General features: G+C 38.3%; 1 protein-coding gene across 1 annotated transcript; it reads right to left on the bottom strand.

Annotated features, from left to right (window-relative positions):
* Window positions 1–661: 661 nt before the first annotated feature.
* kptn (kaptin (actin binding protein)) lies at window positions 662–18,545 on the bottom strand. The gene is made up of 12 exons (XM_029449006.1): window positions 17,968–18,545; window positions 13,203–13,285; window positions 13,005–13,089; window positions 12,861–12,915; window positions 12,268–12,346; window positions 11,502–11,575; window positions 10,957–11,063; window positions 6,612–6,704; window positions 6,431–6,494; window positions 6,156–6,291; window positions 2,511–2,684; window positions 662–1,008 (listed from the first exon to the last, which is right to left on the bottom strand). The coding sequence occupies exons 1-12, from the start codon at window positions 18,167–18,169 to the stop codon at window positions 847–849; spliced, it is 1,314 nt and encodes a 437-aa protein (XP_029304866.1). The 5' UTR covers window positions 18,170–18,545; the 3' UTR covers window positions 662–846.

Genomic DNA, 18,545 nt, shown 5'->3' with positions numbered 1-18,545 from the left:
ACAGAGGCAATGTTTGGAACAAAGCTTTTTCTAAGTCATCTTCACGTCATGTTTCTCTGAGAAGTCCTCAGTGCAGCTGTTGTTATTGTTGCCTTCGTAGTGCAAGAGGGGGAAACAGAGTTTGAGAGCTCCAGAGGACTACAGTGCCACTGACCGGCCGAAAGACGAGGCCAGTGAAGCACAGATCCATCTGAAGCCACTGCTTTTCCCTTCATCGCTATAAAAATGTTTTACTTTCTAATTTGTTTTTTCTTTAACTTTTTTCTGACCCTCAAAATAGAGCACCTCAGGCAAAGTGAGACCAGCAGTGGGACCTTTATGATTATGTAATACTGAGCACTGAAAAGATGGCATCTGATCTTCTGATGTTTAGCATGAAAATATATTGTATTATATAAATGTTTAATTACAGAAAATAAATAAAAATGGTGCACTTTTTTCTGTAATTCTCTAGTAACAGTTGCTGCTATCCTAAGACATTAGAGTCTCAGAAAGATTAACTAAAAAAGGTTGTTTGCACTACAAAGGAGTGAATAATGCCACTCTTCTGGCACCTGTGTGGACTTGTTATAAATCACATTCCAACATTAAATATTAAGTCAAATGAAATAGACACAACACAGTTAAACAGGAAACAAATACGCAACAAACAACAAAAGCAGAGAGTTTAAAGACCCAAATGTGATTTATTATCTGCAAATGACTGTACACTAGTGCCTGTCATCACAACTAAAAATAACTGTTCAGGAATGCACATCCCTGAGAACATCCTTCACGTTCCACCTGTTAATAATTTCAGTCTGTACCTTCAGGACTTACACATGGAAACAAAATGCTCCGTTTTTCCTAAGTTGGTGTCTGAGCTGTACACCCCCCTTTCCGAGCTGGAGCATCTTTCTCTTCAGTGTCTTGCTCTTTGGCTGAGTCCAGCTCAGAGCCAGCTGTGAGTGCTGACACCTTCAGGGAGAGCCGCTCAAGGACCAAATCAGCAGTCCTGGGGAGAGTATGCTGAAGACAGGGAACAAAGCAACACAACACCAAATGATTTATAAAGTGTGTAAGACTTAAGATTTAAGGAAGTCTGTTGAATTCATTTGTACAGGAGAGATATGTACGCTGAGCACAGCAGTTGTGTTGTTGGGGTCTGAGTTGAGCTGGTGTTGGATGTGTGAGGGTGACAAAGCTGAAATATTGTATGAAGTGAGATGTTTATTGTTTAAAAGTAGATCACAGGAATCTTTTTTCCTTCGGGTTTTTTAGGAGTTCAACTGCTTACTGATGGAGAATGGTGCTTCAAGAGGCCTGAAATGAAAAAGTACTCTACTGTATTAAGTCCTAATGTCTTTATTATGTTAGAACATAACGTATTTGTGTTGGTTCCCTTGCACTTCTCAAGATTGGTTCTTATGTGGATTGTTTTTGACAATAATAGGCCACCATAGGCAATATTGCAGCCGGTGTCTGTGGATGGCTCGCAGCTGCTTCCATTTATCTGCTGTCTTTAAACTTAATTGGTTTTAGACTTGATTATAACAGCCTTGATTGTTATGGAAAGTGTGCCTGTGTCCAAATGCTTGTGGACAAATACTGTCGGAAAGGAAAATACTTTGGATATGGCAACAAAGTTTTGATCACCAGACTTCTTCAGTCCAGCCTCTGTGATAAGGCAAGTAGAGCCAGAGGCAAGCAACAAGCTGAAGCTCAGAGTAGAACAGAAGCTTCATCTTATGTACAATATTATCACGAGGTATGCTCCCCGATATTCGTCTTTTCAAATAACAATGTTCCATACTTAGCATATCTATAATACCAGGGCCATGTGCATCCATGTAAAGGGCTTCAAGTGAATATTGTAGCTGGATGTTCCTATTTCTTTACACTGGTGAAGTGAAACATCCTTCTTTACACATCAAATCTTTAAGTAAGGGATGTCAGGTTAGGGCTTTTCTTTGGGACAGGGTAACATATTTATAGTGATATTTGGAATGACATTGTTATTTTAGCTGTAATTGTTTTTTATTGTGGGAATTATTTTGTGTGTTTTATTGTGGTGATGTGTTTTTGGATTGTTTGATTTTTTTAATGTCTTGTGCTTTGTTGTGTTTTCTTGGGACCATGTTGGAAGAAAGCATTTTCACTCTAACATGGTATCCTTTGGATACTTTAGTTTCTTTGTCTGATAATCCATAAATGAAATCAATCAATCAAAACAGATACAAGGAACAGAGGAGACAAAAGGTGCAAAGAGCCTGTAAAATCAGTTCTATTCATTCTGCTGTGATTTATTCTGGTGGCCAGTAGAGGTCAGCAACTACTTGATGCTTCAAGTCACTTCTCCTTTAGAAACAATATCTTTTGTGTTTACTAGGTAAGCAGATGATTAATAGAATATGACAAGATGCAGAACAACAGTAGGATCAACAGCAGAGAGGCGCTGGTGCTGACAGGAAGCTACGATGAAGCTTTAATGAGTTTTTTAGATTACCGTAACGCAGCTTTCTGCTACGTACCTGTAAGATATGCAGTCCCTTTAGTGTGAGGACAGCCAGCTCTCTCAAACCGTCGCCGGTCAAGTCTAAATAGATGATGGACAGCAAAGGACTCTTGAAGCTCCGCCTCCACTGCAGCTTAAACTGTCCATCTCGTCCTCTCCCTGCCGGCTGGAATTTGTAACAGAGAAGTTCCTGCATGGCAGAAAGGTAGACAACATCAGCATTATCCAGACCTCCCCACATCAGTCCATCATCCTCATTAGAAGCCTGAAAAGTGAAGACAAACATGTCATATTATTTTAGGACGGGCACACGAGGACCCAGGCACAATTTGGCCAATCGAGGTGAGAGCAACACCGATAAGAGGCTCATGAAGCACAGGTGTGTTCGCTTTAGTCCTGCTCCTGTGATCACGTGGCGCAAAAACAGTCAGAACTAGTGACAGTGGCAAGGCCAAGTGCTGCTTGCTGTTCATTGTTCATGCTTTCTCGGGTGGGTATAGTGCTAATTTACAGTTTTATCGTGTTTCATTGCTGTGGCTGCGTTGGCTTTTGGTCACAGGTTCAGAGGGAGTTCACCTGTTGGTTTGTGGTGAAATCATTTAGGCTTGCTGTGGCAGTGGTAGTTGTTTGGGTGTTTATTCTGTTATTTTGTGTGTAGTTTTGATTATCCACAGATAACGTACTTCTAGTCTATCTGCCCTCTGATTGGTGAGCCACACTCTTGCATCAAGACGTCTCCACTTTTAACTTCTTTTATAGAATTGATGTCTGGGACCCTGATTGTAATAGACCAGCCTGTTATGGCACTTTGAACCACACTGACAGTTGGCGTCGTTAATAAAGTGCACCTGTATTTATATCAAAGTTTAGTCAAGTGTCACATTATGTCATGTTCCATTATATTCAACTGCTCTGGACTTACTGTGTATGTAATTTTACTTCAAGCATAAGTTTGGTGTTATTCTATATTTTTCTTAATCTCAAAAAATCACATGAAATGCCCAAAACCAACAACTACTGCCTGTTCTTCAAAACTTACTGTACTAGTGTACTGGCTGCTGTTGTCTTGTTTAGCGGACAGTCATTGTTATTATCAATGTAATGTTGTTGTAACTGGGTAGGGTCAAGGGTTAAAGTTGTGTCTACAATATTGGTAAACAATAAGTCTTATTCATGGAATATATACAGTTAGGTCCATAAATATTTGGACATTGACACAATTTTCATCATTTTGGCTCTGTACACGACCACAATGGACTTGAAATTACACACTCAATATGTGCTTTAAGTGCAGACTTTCAGCTTTAATTTGAGGGTATTTACATCCAAATCAGATGAATGGTGGAGGAATTACAACACATTTTATACGTGGTATCCCCTTTTTAAGGGACCAAAAGTAATTGGACAATTGACTGTTCAGCTGTTCCATGGCCAGGTGTGTGTTGTTTCCTCGTTAGTTCATTTACAAGGAGCAGATACAAGGTCTAGAGTTCATTTCAAGTGTGGTATTTGCTTTTGGAATTTGTTGAGGTCAACTCTCAATATGAAGTCTAAAGAGCCATCAGTGAAGCAAGCCATCATTAGGCTGAAACATCAAAACAAGCCCATCAGAGAAATAACAAAAACATTAGGTGTGGCCAAATCAACAGTTTGGTACATTCTTAAAAAGAAGGAACGCACTGGTGAGCTCAGCAACACCAAAAGATCTTGAAGACCATGGAAGACGACTGTGGTGGATGACAGAAGAATTCTTCTCCTGGTGAAGAAAGAGCCCTTCACAACAGTTGGCCAGATCAAGAACTCGCTCCAGGAGGTAGGTGTATCAAAGTCAATCAAGACAAGACTTCACCAGAGTAAATACAGAGGGTTCACCACACCATGTAAACCATTGGTGAGCCTCAAAAACAGGAAGACCAGATTAGAGTTAGCTAAAACGCATCTAAAAAAGCCTGTAAAGTTCTGGATCAACATCCTGACAGATGAGACAAAGATCAACTTGTAGAATGATGGAAGAGAAGAGTATGGAGAAGGGAAGGAACTGCTCATGGTCCAAAGCACACCACCTCATCAGTGAAGCATGGTGGTGGTCGTGTTATGGCGTGGGCATGTATGGCTGCCAATGGAACTGGTTCTTGTATTTATTGATGATGTGACTGCTGACAAAAGCAGCTGGATGAACTCTGAAGTGTTTCGGGCAATATTATCTGCTCATATTCAGCAAAATACTTCAGAACTCATTGGACGGTGCTTCACAGTGCAGATGGACAATGACCCAAAGCACACTGCGAAAGCAACCAAAGAGATTTTTAAGGCGAGGAAGTGGAATGTTCTGCTATGGCCAAGTCAGTCACCTGACCTGAATCCAAGTGAGCATTTCACTTGCTGAAGACAAAACTGAAGGGAAACTGCCCAAAGAACAAGCAGGAAGTGAAGACAGCTGCAGTGGAGGCCTGGCAGAGCATCACCAGGGACCAAACCCAGCGTCTGCTGATGTCTATGGGTTCCAGACTTCAGGCTGTCATTGACTGCAAAGGATTTGCAACCAAATATTAAAAGTGACAATTTGATTTATGATTATGTTATTTTGTCCAATTACTTTTGGTCCCTTAAAAAGGGGATACCCCGTATAAAATGTGTTGTAATTCCTCCACCATTCATCTGATTTGGATGTAAATACCCTCAAATTAAAGCTGGAAGTCTGCACTTAAAGCACATATTGAGTGTGTAATTTCAAGTCCATTGTGGTCGTGTACAGTGCCAAAATGATGAAAATTGTGTCAATTTCCAAATATGTATGGACCTAACTGTAAATATATGTGTGATTCAAAGCCTGATATATCGTTTTCCTCTGTGTTGTAGAGCTTCATTGTCCAAACAATATTAAGAAACACACCAATGAGCCACACTGTTGCACTGGGTGACATGTTCCTTCATTACCAGGAATACACACACACTGTAGTTTATTTTGATAAATCAATCCAACATACACCTGCTGCCCTAAATAGCACCAAATCTAGGTTAATACACTGCTGAAAATAGTGCAACAAATGCACAATTTCGTCCTGTTTGAATATGTTAAGTGTTAACTAGAGAACATCTTGCGATGGGATCACTCCAGCCGCGATGCCAAACCAGGCCAGGGGCCCTTCCCCATTTCCTAACCCCTCTACTTCTGCCCCCTTGCTCAGACCACACCCATCTTCGAACTCGAAGCTTCATCTCGATTTCAACACACAGCTGTAAAGTTTCATCACTGCATCTTGCACAGTTTTGTCGTTGACTAAATCTGTCAACAGACAGACAGAAATATAAACACCTGGCAGTTCTCCAAACCTCCTCTTACCATGATGACGCAGACTCACAAGATGAAAACTATGTCAGCATCGCTGTCACGGCTGGTGATAACTACAGTGTCCAGCTGTTTTAGGGGAATACTGTGCCTTTCTTAAAAACTAAAACATTTATTTTTATTAAAAAGATAATATTTTATTCTTCGTAGGATCCACTGGGCTTGGAGCTGAGAGCCACAGACAGGCTGGGGAAGTCATACAGTTGGTTTTGATCTTTGCATGGATTTATTGACAATACAAATCTAGAATATTACCAGCTTTATCCTTTAAAGTAGTATTAATAAAGTCCATCAGTAAAGAGAAGCTCTGACCTGCCCATATGTTCCCAACAGCACCTCCTTCTGCCCGTCAAAATCCAGGTCAATGACCAGAGCACAAAGTACTGCATCCCACTGGTCGCTCTCTGAGAGGCACACTGAGTGAGACAAGCCTCGCTCCTGGACATCTCTGAGAAAACACAGACATACAAACAACAAACTGCTCTGAACTCTGCATAAAGCTATTTTCTCAACCACAGCTAAATGAAGTCTGAGTCCACTTTTATTATTATTCCACTGACATCTTTAAAAAGATATTGGATTCTGACCTGTAGACAACTGCCATCTCTATAGAACTGGTGACCAGAAGGTTGTAGCCTACCATTTCCACACCTACAAAAGGAGAGACACAATCAAAATCATTGATTTTTACCAGACTTATCCACAGTGACGACATAAATGACACTGCTTATCCAAAAATATTGAAACTTAGACAGATCACAAACTTACCGTTCTCTCCACTCTCAGTTTGGTAGCTCAGAGGGAACAGCAGCACAGAAGAGATTGGACTGTCGAACTGGAACATCCAACTCTGCAACACCTCTGATAAAAGCAGACAAATGATATCTTCAATAATCCTCCAGTATCATCATTACTGCATCTTGTAGTCATCTAATACAGAACCATATGTAAATTTTACAAAAGATATATATATATAGACATACATATATACACAAATACATATATATATCATTTGTGTGTATTTGTATATATACAGTATATATACACACACACAAACACACATATATATACACACATTTATATATATATATATATATATATATATATATATATATATATATATATATATATATATATACACACACACACACACACACACACACACACACACATATATATATATGTGTGTGTGTGTGTGTATATATGCATACACACACACACACACACACACACACACACACACACACACACACACACACACACAGTTGTGGTCAAAAGTTTACATACACTTGTAAAGAACATGTATGTCATGGCAGTCTTGAGTTTCCAATAATTTCTAAAACTATTTTTCTGTGATAGACTGATTGGCGTACATACTTCTTTGTCACAAAAAAAGATTTTTGAAGGTTGGTTATTTTATGAATTTATTATGGGTCTACTGAAAATGTGACCAAATCTGCTGGGCCAAAAATATACATACAGCAACATGAATTATTCATTTTGGTAATGTAGAAAGTTGTCAATCAAATGAGCTATGTGGCATGGCCTCTTAACTTATTGTGAGTGATTATGATTGACTACAGCTGGTGAGTCCATTTAAATAGGGCTCATTTGATACAATCATTAGACTCAGCCACAAACGCTACAATGGGAAAGTCAAAGGAGCTCAGCACGGATCTGAAAAAGTGGATCATTGACTTGAAAAAGTCAGGAAAGTCACTTGGAGCCATTTCAAAGCAGCTACAGGTCCCAAGATCAACTGTGCAAACAATTGTTTGTAAGTAAAAAGTGCATGGCACAGTTGTGTCACCTCCATGATCAGGAAGAAAATGCAAGCTATCACCTGCTGCTGACATGCATGGTGGTGGTAGTATTATGCGCTGGGCCTGTTTTGCTGCCAATGGAACTGTTGCTTTACAGAAAGTAAATGGAATAATGAAGAATTAAGAATTACCTCAATTCTTCAGGAGAATCTAAAAAAATCAGCCAGCAGTCTTGGCTGCAGTTTGGTGTTCCAACAGGACAATGACCCCAAGCACACATCAAAAGTGGTAAAGGAAGGTTAAATCAAGCTAGAATTAAGATTTTAGAATGGCCTTCACAAAGTCCTGACTTAAACCCATCGAGAACATGTGGATAGTGCTGAAGAAACAAGTCCATGTCAGAAAGCCAACAAATTTAGCTGAACTGCACCGATTCTGTCAAGAGGAGTGGTCAAAGATTCAACCAGAAGCTTGTGGATAGCTACCGAAAGTGCCTAATTGAGCTGAAAATGGCCAAGGGACATGTAACCAAATATTAGCATTGCTGTATGTATATTTTTGAGCCAGCAGATTTGGTCACATTTTCAGTAGACCCATAATAAATTCATAAAATAACCAAACTTCAAAAATCTTTTTTTGTGACAAAGAAGTATGTGCTCCAAGCAGTCTATCACAGAAAAATTAGAGTTTTAAAAATGATTGGAAACTCAAGACTGCCATGACATACATGTTCTTTACAAGTGTATGTAAACCTTTGACCACAACTGTATATATCTAGAGATGGGATGCTTCTGTTAGATCTGAAACGGTCTGTGTATCAGTGTAGTTTTACTGGTGAAAAGAGGCATGTTCGAGGGAGTGGGAGATAGAGCCTGGGACGACTGCAGACGAGACGTCTCCCCTTCATTCAGCCCACCGGGGTCGGGGAGAGAAGAAGCTGCCTCTAATCAACATGTGTGTTACGACTGAAAGACAGCCGTGCTTCAGTTAACAGTGCTTCTTCTTCAACACTGAACATAGAGTACCTTGACCGATGTCGAGTGAGCTAGCAAAGGAAGTGATTTTGCTAGCTAGTGATAAACCAGGTAGCAAGTCATGCTGTAGCCGGAGCTAGCTAGGTAGTGTAGCCTACGTGACACTAGCCAGCAGTTAGCAGAAGTGTGTATGTTGTTGAAGATGCAGCAGGAATACAGAAACTCCCTCTTTAATAATTATCTCCAATGGAAGCAGATACCTTATGGAAATGTTGCTTCTTTTGAGTATGTGGCACTTCCTCTCAAGCTATGTTTCTATATACAGGCCACTTAAATACTGTGCAACCTTTTTTGATATCTTTGTTTGAGGTCTGCTGTCTATAGTCTGTATTAACGTTGACTGTGTAGTTATTGTTGGTGGTTTTAACATCCATGTTGACCGCTCCCATGACAGAGGGGCTAGAGATCTGTGTTGCGTTCTTGATAACTATGGACTGACTCAGCATGTGACACAGTCCACACACACACTCTGGACCTAATTATCTCCAAGGGTCTGAACATTTGTACGGTTGTGGTGACTGATGAGTTTTGATCAGTTCTGTGTTTTCTTTGAGAGCACCTTCTCTGTGCGCACAAATGTTCAAACAGAGGTAATCACAAAACATATCACCCACTAATGTGAAGGCTGTCTCTGTCAGAAAAGATATCCATGGAGAGATGCTACCCTGGTAATGATAGAGAGAAGAGAGCTTTGAAAAAGCTGAACACAGGTGGCGAAAAACAATTCTCCAGGTTCATTATGACTTTGAGACTTTGCTTTTATAATCTGGAACTGAGAAATGCAAGGCGGTCCTTCTTCTCTGACATCATCGGCAAAAACAATAATAATGCAGGTGCCTTGTTTGCTGCTGTCGACAGACTAACAAACCCTGCTGTGTCAGTAGCCTCTAAACTTCTATCCACCAGGGCCTGCAATGAATGTGCCGCCTTCTTCACTGACAAGATTCAGAAAATTAGACAAGCAGTCAGAGTCTCCATATCAGGTACAGGATATGTGCTGTCCCTGTGTCCACTTAAAATCAATTCAATTCAAATACTGTGGCACAATCTGACTATAAAAACTATAAAAACCTGGAGGATAATATACAACATCTGAAACCCTCCTCCTGCTGGCTTGATATTCTACCAACAGGCTTTTTCAAATTGCATGAACTCAGATTTCCTGCAAATTGCAAACATGTCTCTTGTCTCATGTGTTTTCCCACAGGCCCTGAAAAAATGTATACACGTCACTAGTAAACAACTATATGCTCATATCTGCTTTCTGTCCCCCGAGTCAAAACTAAACAAGGAGAAGCAGCGTTCAGCTTTTATGCTCCTTGTATCAACACAAACTCCCAGAAAACTGCAGGTCCTCTGCAACTCTCAATTATTTTCATTAAAGGCTGAAGACTTGTCTGTTTGCTGCTGCCTTTATCTATATCAAATAATGATACATTTATTACACAACACTGTAACTTTTATTGTTGTAATTTATACATTACTTATTCTTGTTTTTATTTCTATTCTCTTGGCTTGCCTATGGTACCACGACTAGTTAGCCACCATCACGTCCCCCCCAGCGACCGGGCAGAGAGGAGGGACCAAGCAGGCTGAAACAGGTCATGAGAAACTAGGAGAGGATCACTACGAGGGGAAACTCAGCGGCACCAGAGGGTGACAGAGTTCTGTCTGTACTGAAGGTTGCTGAGTAAAAATGACAGATGAGCAGCAGGTGTGCTGCTGTTTCATAGTGTGTGACTGCTACCTCCTGATTGGGCGCTGAGTGCAAAGATGTGTCTGAGGGTGCTGAAGCAGAGCCTCGATGGGGTTCACTAATAGCGCAGACCGTTAGAGGGCGTAACACGTACGAAGCAGAAACTCTCATAACTCCCAGTTTGGAATGTTCAATGCTCATAATTACAGCGTGAGAGATAAGGGGTGAATGTGGGAACAGGACTGTGCGAGTTTTACAGGCAGTACTTGAACGACATCGCTCGGACCCTCCTGTTAGGGTGGGACAAATGATACTCTTTATCACACTAATATATGAATCTAGTGACCCGACTCCCCACATAGTTCCCAGCATAGCTCTGCAGAGGTATAATCAGCCAAAATAAGTAACACATGTGTGGTAGTGCAGTGCCTTTAGGGTTTATTCATACTGGCCTCATAAATAATGCAACATAGGAGTTCGGACAGATTTGTTCAGCCCCCCTGGAGGGAGATAGGGGGAACTTCACTGTATCACAATCACACTTTGGAGGGAAATGCGAAGGAGTCACGTGGTACAGTAGAAGCTATCGGAATCATTATTGTGTGTTTGGTCTGCCTCACCTGGTTCTGTCTGGTTGACCTGAGCCAGTCCAACACAGCCGTTCTGACAGCCAAACGCAGAGAGTCGCTGGCCACCATCTATACTCAACATGTCCAACCATAGCACACTGTATGGAGGGAGGGGAAACAACCAATACACACACGAGTTATGGATCATACATACAGTAATTGCTTTTTGATATGACAGCAGTGAAACACCATTTTCAGCTAATATGCAACCTTGATGTTGGTGATATCCAACTTTTATTATTATATATATATATATATATATATATATTATATTAATAATTAAATTGTTAGTCTTCAGATGGTTTTGCTATGGATTGCATTTATATAGCCTTTATAGACCTATAGATCTCTTATATATCAGACTGTCATGAACAGAACAGTATTATTTAAGAATAAAGTAAATTGGATTGAGGCTGATTAACACAGAGAAAGAGAGTGACTTACAAGTTGCCGCTGGTCTCAGTCGCCTAATTACTCAGCAGACACAAACAATAACAGATACAGAGATAATAGAGCCAAAGGGACTTCAGACTAACTTGCTGGGCAGTTGTTGTAGTTCAGGGAAGAGTCTCTCCACCGGCTGCTCTTCAAACTGGTGGAGGGAGGCGTTCTGTTGGAAACAGGAGAGTCAGGCTGAATGATGCTCTGATGTTGCATAATGAATCAAAGTGGATGTTTCCTAAAGAAATATAAAACTCATTACAATCTTGTTATGCATTTTGATAGGAAAAAAGCCTTCCTGTAGCCTTCATCCTTTTTAATCAACGAGTCAGCTCTTTGACAGAACAACACTGTAAAAACTCAACTTTTAAGCCAACGTGGACAAGGAGTCAACATTTCCATGACAACTGAGAAAGGTCAGATTGTTTTGACAAATGAATCCTGTGTTTTCTACTGTATACACTTTGAAGTCTTTACTAGAAGACAACTAGTGTACTGATCTTTTGGTTTATTACCTAAAGAAATACCAAAAGAAAATGTTGGATGAATAATATTCAAAAGATTTCTTTGTTTCAATTTCCATTCCATATATAAAGGGATAAATACAATTTAATTTTCATAAATATTAAGACAAATACATGTAATCAAAGGACACAACAACAATATTTGATAATGAAATAAATAATTATGATAAAATTAGTTATGTAAATGACATTACCTACTTTTAATAATAATAATACCTACACATGAAAAGATATACTCACATAAACAAATAGGTATTTACATAAATAAACAGATACAGTGGAGGAAAGGATTAAATCTACATGTTCAAGTGTTCACACAACCACACACTGCTCTGACCTCCTTGTACAGGTGGATCCTCTGATCATGACCGCTCAGCAGAAACACCGTCTCCCTGCCTCCATCGTCGCTCTGCACTCTGACAGAGAGAAAACATTTTCATACATATACATATTTATTTATTTATATATATATATATATATATATATATAAATATAGTCTCCGACTGAAATTCAATTGTAAACTTTGACACTACGTCACATGATCAACCTGCTTGTGTAAACTTTTACTATATTTCCAGTACATCACATTGCCATGATAAGTCTGTCAGCTGGTTTGTGATGACATCACTCCTCTCTGCTGCGTCATTGTAATGTGAGTGCAGTATTTTGTCCATTCTGGGTTAATGTAATGGGGACTCAGTGATTGATCAGGAGTTGGTTCTTTTATATGTTTTGATCTGTGTTTCTTAACAAAACATGCAGCTTGCTGGTTTAGCCTGCAGCGGTAGTTACCATGCCAACTGAAGTGTGAACATGAATATCTTTGTGAGACTGAAAATCCAAGATGAACCCCAAAGTTAGCTGCTAAATGTTAAGTGTGTGTTGTTTAATGGTTCACAGTGTATCACAGCTCTGCAGCAGCAAACTTACTCCGTGTGGTAGAGATGGAAGGGCGTGAACTGCAACTCCAGATTCAGACAACTCTCTGTGCAGAGACACACACTAACATCAGCATGTGAAACATCTGTCAGCGTGAGCACTACACACACCAGGACACTGCTTCACTTCACTTACGTGCAATGGACTCCAGATTGAACTCTGAGCCAGGCTCGTAGTCACAGTAGATGTTCAGGAACGGAGTGGCTTTGTCACCAGAGTCCTGCAGGAGTTCAGCCATTATCAACAATGCTTCTCTAATTGTATAAATAATGTACAAGCCTTATAGAAAATATACACAGGCTATGACTCCTCAATTTCAATATATGCACATACCTTTACGAATGTGATGCCCACCACCAGGCCTCTTTTGGGTGGAGACTTGTTAAAAGCATCGATTGACACAATCTCTGCATCGACTAGACAAAGAAGACAAGATCAAATCTTGCAGCATCAACCAACAACCGACATGTATGGAAGACAACACAGTTGCAGCTCAAGTTTCAGGACTACATTAGTCTGAGTTAAAAACAAAAAGAAGGTAAATCTGCATTACTAAAAGAAAATGACTTCTAAGACTGATTAGGCCATGATGTGTTGGTTTAGTGAAACTAGAGAGGAGAAGAGTTAAGAAGCTGTCACTGTTTAGCACACCTGGAAAAATACATCGTAACATACGTAAATACATGATCTGTGTTTCCTGCAGCAGAGGAATAAGCCCCACTGTGGCACAAGCATGAACACAGGTTCTGATGAAGGTCTGGTTTGGAGGTCTTTGTTGGTTTACCAGTGATGTGATGATTTAACCTGATTCTTTAACAAACACATTCATATTGTGAAACATGTCTCTTGACACAGTATGAACACTATATTAGCCTTTATGACAAAAGGAACCATAATGGTTTTCTTATTGTCATTATTATACTATTATATCATATTATATCATATTAGGCCTTGATTATATTATATCATACCATAACATTTCATATGTTATCATATCAGTCCTGTATTATATCATATAATTGTATATCATATTATTTTATATTAATTACAAACTTTGTGTTATAATATTAATATTTGCTGTCGGAGCTCCGTGCTCCGCGCTGTCGGAGCAAAAGTCAGGGGCATCTAGGAGCGCAATTAATCTGCGTTAATATTTTTGTTTTTATTTTTTCTGTGATTAATTAATCGAAATTAATTCGACAGCCCTAATTATATCATATCATATCGTATTAGTCTTATATTATATCATATAATTGTATATGATATTATATTATATCATATCGTATTAGTCTTATATTATATCATATAATTGTATATGATATTATATTATATCATATCGTATTAGTCTTATATTATATCATATAATTGTATATCATATTATATTATATCATATTGTATTAGTCTTATATTATATCATATTAGTCCTATATTATATCATATAATTGTATATCATATTATATTATATCATATCGTATTAGTCTTATATTATATCATATAATTGTATATCATATTATATTATATCATATTGTATTAGTCTTATATTATATCATATAATTGTATATCATATTATATTATATCATATTGTATTAGTCTTATATTATATCATATAATTGTATATCATATTATATTATAACATATTGTATTAGTCTTATATTATATCATATAATTGTATATCATATTATATTATATCATATCGTATTAGTCTTATATTAGATCATATAATTGTATATCATATTATATTATATCATATCGTATTAGTCTTATATTATATCATATTAGTCCTATATTATATCATATAATTGTATATCATATTATATTATATCATATCGTATTAGTCTTATATTATATCATATTAGTCCTATATTATATCATATAATTGTATATCATATTATATTATATCATATCGTATTAGTCTTATATTATATCATATTAGTCCTATATTATATCATATAATTGTATATCATATTATATTATATCATATCGTATTAGTCTTATATTATATCATATAATTGTATATCATATTATATTATATCATATCGTATTAGTCTTATATTATATCATATAATTGTATATCATATTATATTATATCATATTGTATTAGTCTTATATTATATCATATTATATAATTTGATATCCTATTATATGATATTAAATCATATAATATTATACTATTACAACAGCTGTATTGATCAGTTAGCTTTGTTTCTGTAATGTACTCTTGGTTGTATACAACTATACTGTATGTATATAGCTAATGGGTTTAACCCTTATTAAACTCATCATATTTCACTATTTTTTTATATAAATAATTAATTAATAAATATTATTATTATCATCATTACTTTTACTTTCTTGTGTACTTGGTTTACTTATTACATTATTACATTACATTACAGGTCATTTATCAGACAGTCTTATCCAGAGAGACTTACAGTGAACTAAGTACAGGGACAGTCTCCCTGGAGCAGCTCAGGGGTAAGTATCTTGCTCAGGGGCACACTGGTATTGAACTCACAACCATCTGGTGTTGTATTTGGAAGCTGCACCACTAGACTACTAGACTACTAGAGCAGGGGTCTGCAACCTGCGGCTCAGGAGCCACATGCGGCTCTTTAACACCTCTGTAGTGGCTCCCTGTAGCTTTCACAAAAAACTAAACTAAATATTTATTTTTATGTATTTTTAGTTACACAGTGCACAATCTTTATCTTGATATTGTGACACTGATATGATGGGGGGGGGGGGCATTTGTGAGGCTGTTGTGAATTGTTTAAAAGCCAAAGAAATGAACACCACCACCATGTAGATGAAAACACACTGAAACAGACATAATGAAATACAAACTGGCCTATTTTTTCATGTTTACTCTTTTTAAGTTATTAGGCTGCAGCTATACAGTTTCTTTATTTCAAAGTGGAATATATATATTTTTTTCATTTCATTTTTATATTGTATTTTTTATTGTCTTGCGTATTTTTATATTACATTAATTTCCTTTTTATTTGATTCAACAAATATGGAGAGGACTCAAATAGTCCTGCATAGTTCTGTGTTTAACTCTTTTCAAAGTAGGTCTAAACATGCCACTGTATTTGTTCCTCCTCCTTCACAAGAGTTTGGTGTTTTCCTTTGTTAAAAAAGGTAAAAATAGCAATAAGATCGCAACGGTTTCCTTCTGTAATTTCACAAATGCAACAAATATATTCTAACTATATATAAAATTTATAAGCTGTGTTATCAAATAAATTTTGCGGCTCCAGATACATTTTATTTGGTGGAAGAGGGGCAACATGGCTCTTTTGATAGTAAAGGTTGCCGACCCCTGGCCTAGACCATCACAAACTCATTTGGTGTTTATCAGGTTGTCCCAAAAAGTCGCTTAAGACTCTTCAGTTGATCCAAAATGCAGCGGCACGTGTATTGACTAGAACAAGGAAATGGGATCATATTACTCCTGTATTAGCTGCACTGCACTGGCTCCCGGTAAAATACAGAATAGAATTCAAAATCCTTCTCCTAAAGACTTTCCTTTTTGATAAAGCTTATAGTTAGGGCTGGCTCAGGTTTGCCCTGGATCAGCCCCTAGTTATGCTGCTATAGGCTTAGACTGCCGGGGGACACCTCCCTGCTCTCTTCCTTCTCTTCCTCTCTCCTCCCCTCCCTCTCCCCTCCTCTCCCTCTCTATCTGTATGCATTTATGTAAATGTAGTTACTAACTCACCATCCGGGGTATCATCCCCGGAGTGTCTGTCTCTCATGTGGCAGGTTGCCACTGATAAAGTTTACGTCAGGATCATGAATCGTGGCTGCGCCTGCTGACCTGGTCCTGCTGGACACCGGGAAGCCTTATTGACATTTTCCTGGATTCATCCAAACTTTCTCTTTTTTTTCCAACACAACATAATTTCTGTCAAATGTTGTATTTGTACTATGTTGTTTATCCTGTACACACGACATCTATTGCACGTCTGTCCGTCCTGGGAGAGGGATCCCTCCTCAGTTGCTCTCCCTGAGGTTTCTTCCATTTTTTCCCCTTTAATTATGGGGTTTCTTTTAGGAAGTTTTTCCTTGTGTGATGTGAGGGTCTAAGGACAGAGGGTGTCGTAACCTGTACAGTCTGTAAAGCACATTGAGACAAATGTATAATTTGTGATATTGGGCTATACAAATAAATTTGATTTGATTTGATTTATTTGTACTTCTTTCACTTGCAATTAGTGTGTCTGCCATGTATACTGTGCAAGCATTCAGATCCTTTACTTCGTAAAGTAGAAATAAATACTTCAATAAAATGGAGTAAAAATAATCCATAACATGTAAAAGTCCTGTACTGAAAATGTTACATTAGTAAAAATAGGTGAATAGTATTTCAGTAAAAGACACTTGGCTCCTGTCAGTGTTGTGCTAGCCTATATGATATACTATATTACTGATGCATTACTGTGTAAGTAGAATTAACATATTACTGTTGGATTGAGGTGTAGCTAATTTAACATATTGTATTTACTGTTGGGTAGTTTAATCTATAACAATGCAAAACAGTTTATAGCCTCATAAGTTTTGTATGTAAACTATTAAATCAGCAGCTGTCAGTTAAATGCAGTGGAGCAAAAAGTACAATAATTCGAACTGAAATGTGGAAAAGTATAAAGTAGCATTGAATGGAAATACTCAAGTGAAGCGAAAGTACCTCACATTAGTACAGTGACCTACTGTACTAATGTGAGGTACTTTCGCTTCACTTGAGTATAGTACAGTACAGTAGGTCTACTTGAGATCTGTGTTGTGCACATGTGCGCCTTGGCATGTATTGATGTATGCTCTTGCTACTCCCCGGACCCCTGTTTGTAATGTGTATTGGAAGCGATACATCACTGATACGGCTACACCATAACAGAACAGTACGAGATATTCAGCTGAGCTATAATCCATTTGATCTAAATTACAAAACATCACTGTAATCTTCCAAGAAGACCACTGAATGTGTCTGTAGGCCGTTACTTCAGTCAGTTAACTGAGAACTTATTTTGCCTCATATGGGTTTTGTGGACCTCCATAGGCTGTGGCACGTTTCTGTCTTGGTGTTTCCGGTGAGTACCTGGGATGTAGGTGAACTGAACCTCCTTGGCCACAGGTCTGATTTTGTGCTGCAGCTCCTGGTATCTGAAACACACCACCTTCCCTTTGAGAGTAGCCGCTAACAGCTCCTGCTCCCCGGCCTGACACAGCCCGTAGATGTTGCTCTGCGACGGGAAGCGGCTGAAGCTGTCCTCCACGAAGGGATACGACTCTCGAAGCATCCTGCTACGTGAAACTGAACTCACTGATTTGATCAGAAAAGTCAAGAATGAAGACTGTCGATGGTTGTTTACTGGCTGCAGTCTTCTCCAACTCCATTCAAGTTGAATTTCAAATTAGCTCAAATGAGAAAATGAATTTTCTAAATATAGCTAACACTCTCGTCACTTAGATGATTAGCTCATGCTAATTATCTTTTATTTGTTATACTTTGAAGACATACATTTACAGTTTATGGTCTGGTGTGCTTCTGCCTGATTGTAAATAGCCTCGCCGACAGTACATGAAGCAAAACATCCGGGTTGGGAGGAGGTGCGTTCAAGACTGTTGGATATATAGCACTTAGTTCTCATAAACGATCCAGCGAAGAGAACAAAA

The sequence above is a fragment of the Cottoperca gobio genome, chromosome 14 (genome assembly GCF_900634415.1).
Source record: "Cottoperca gobio chromosome 14, fCotGob3.1, whole genome shotgun sequence".
Classification (NCBI taxonomy): domain Eukaryota; kingdom Metazoa; phylum Chordata; class Actinopteri; order Perciformes; family Bovichtidae; genus Cottoperca; species Cottoperca gobio.
The sequence above is the reverse complement of the archived record's forward strand: the minus strand, read 5'-3'. Positions and strand labels throughout refer to the sequence as shown.

Coding starts and splice junctions, on each gene's coding strand:
- kptn (XM_029449006.1), bottom strand. CDS start 18,169: ATGCTTCGAGAGTCGTATCCCTTCGTGGAGGACAGCTTCAGCCGCTTC. Junction 13,286..17,967: donor TCAGTTCACCTACATCCCAG/GTACTCACCGGA, acceptor TTCTTTGTCTAG/TCGATGCAGAGATTGTGTCA. Junction 1,009..2,510: donor AGGGACTGCATATCTTACAG/GTACGTAGCAGA, acceptor CCCTGTCTTCAG/CATACTCTCCCCAGGACTGC.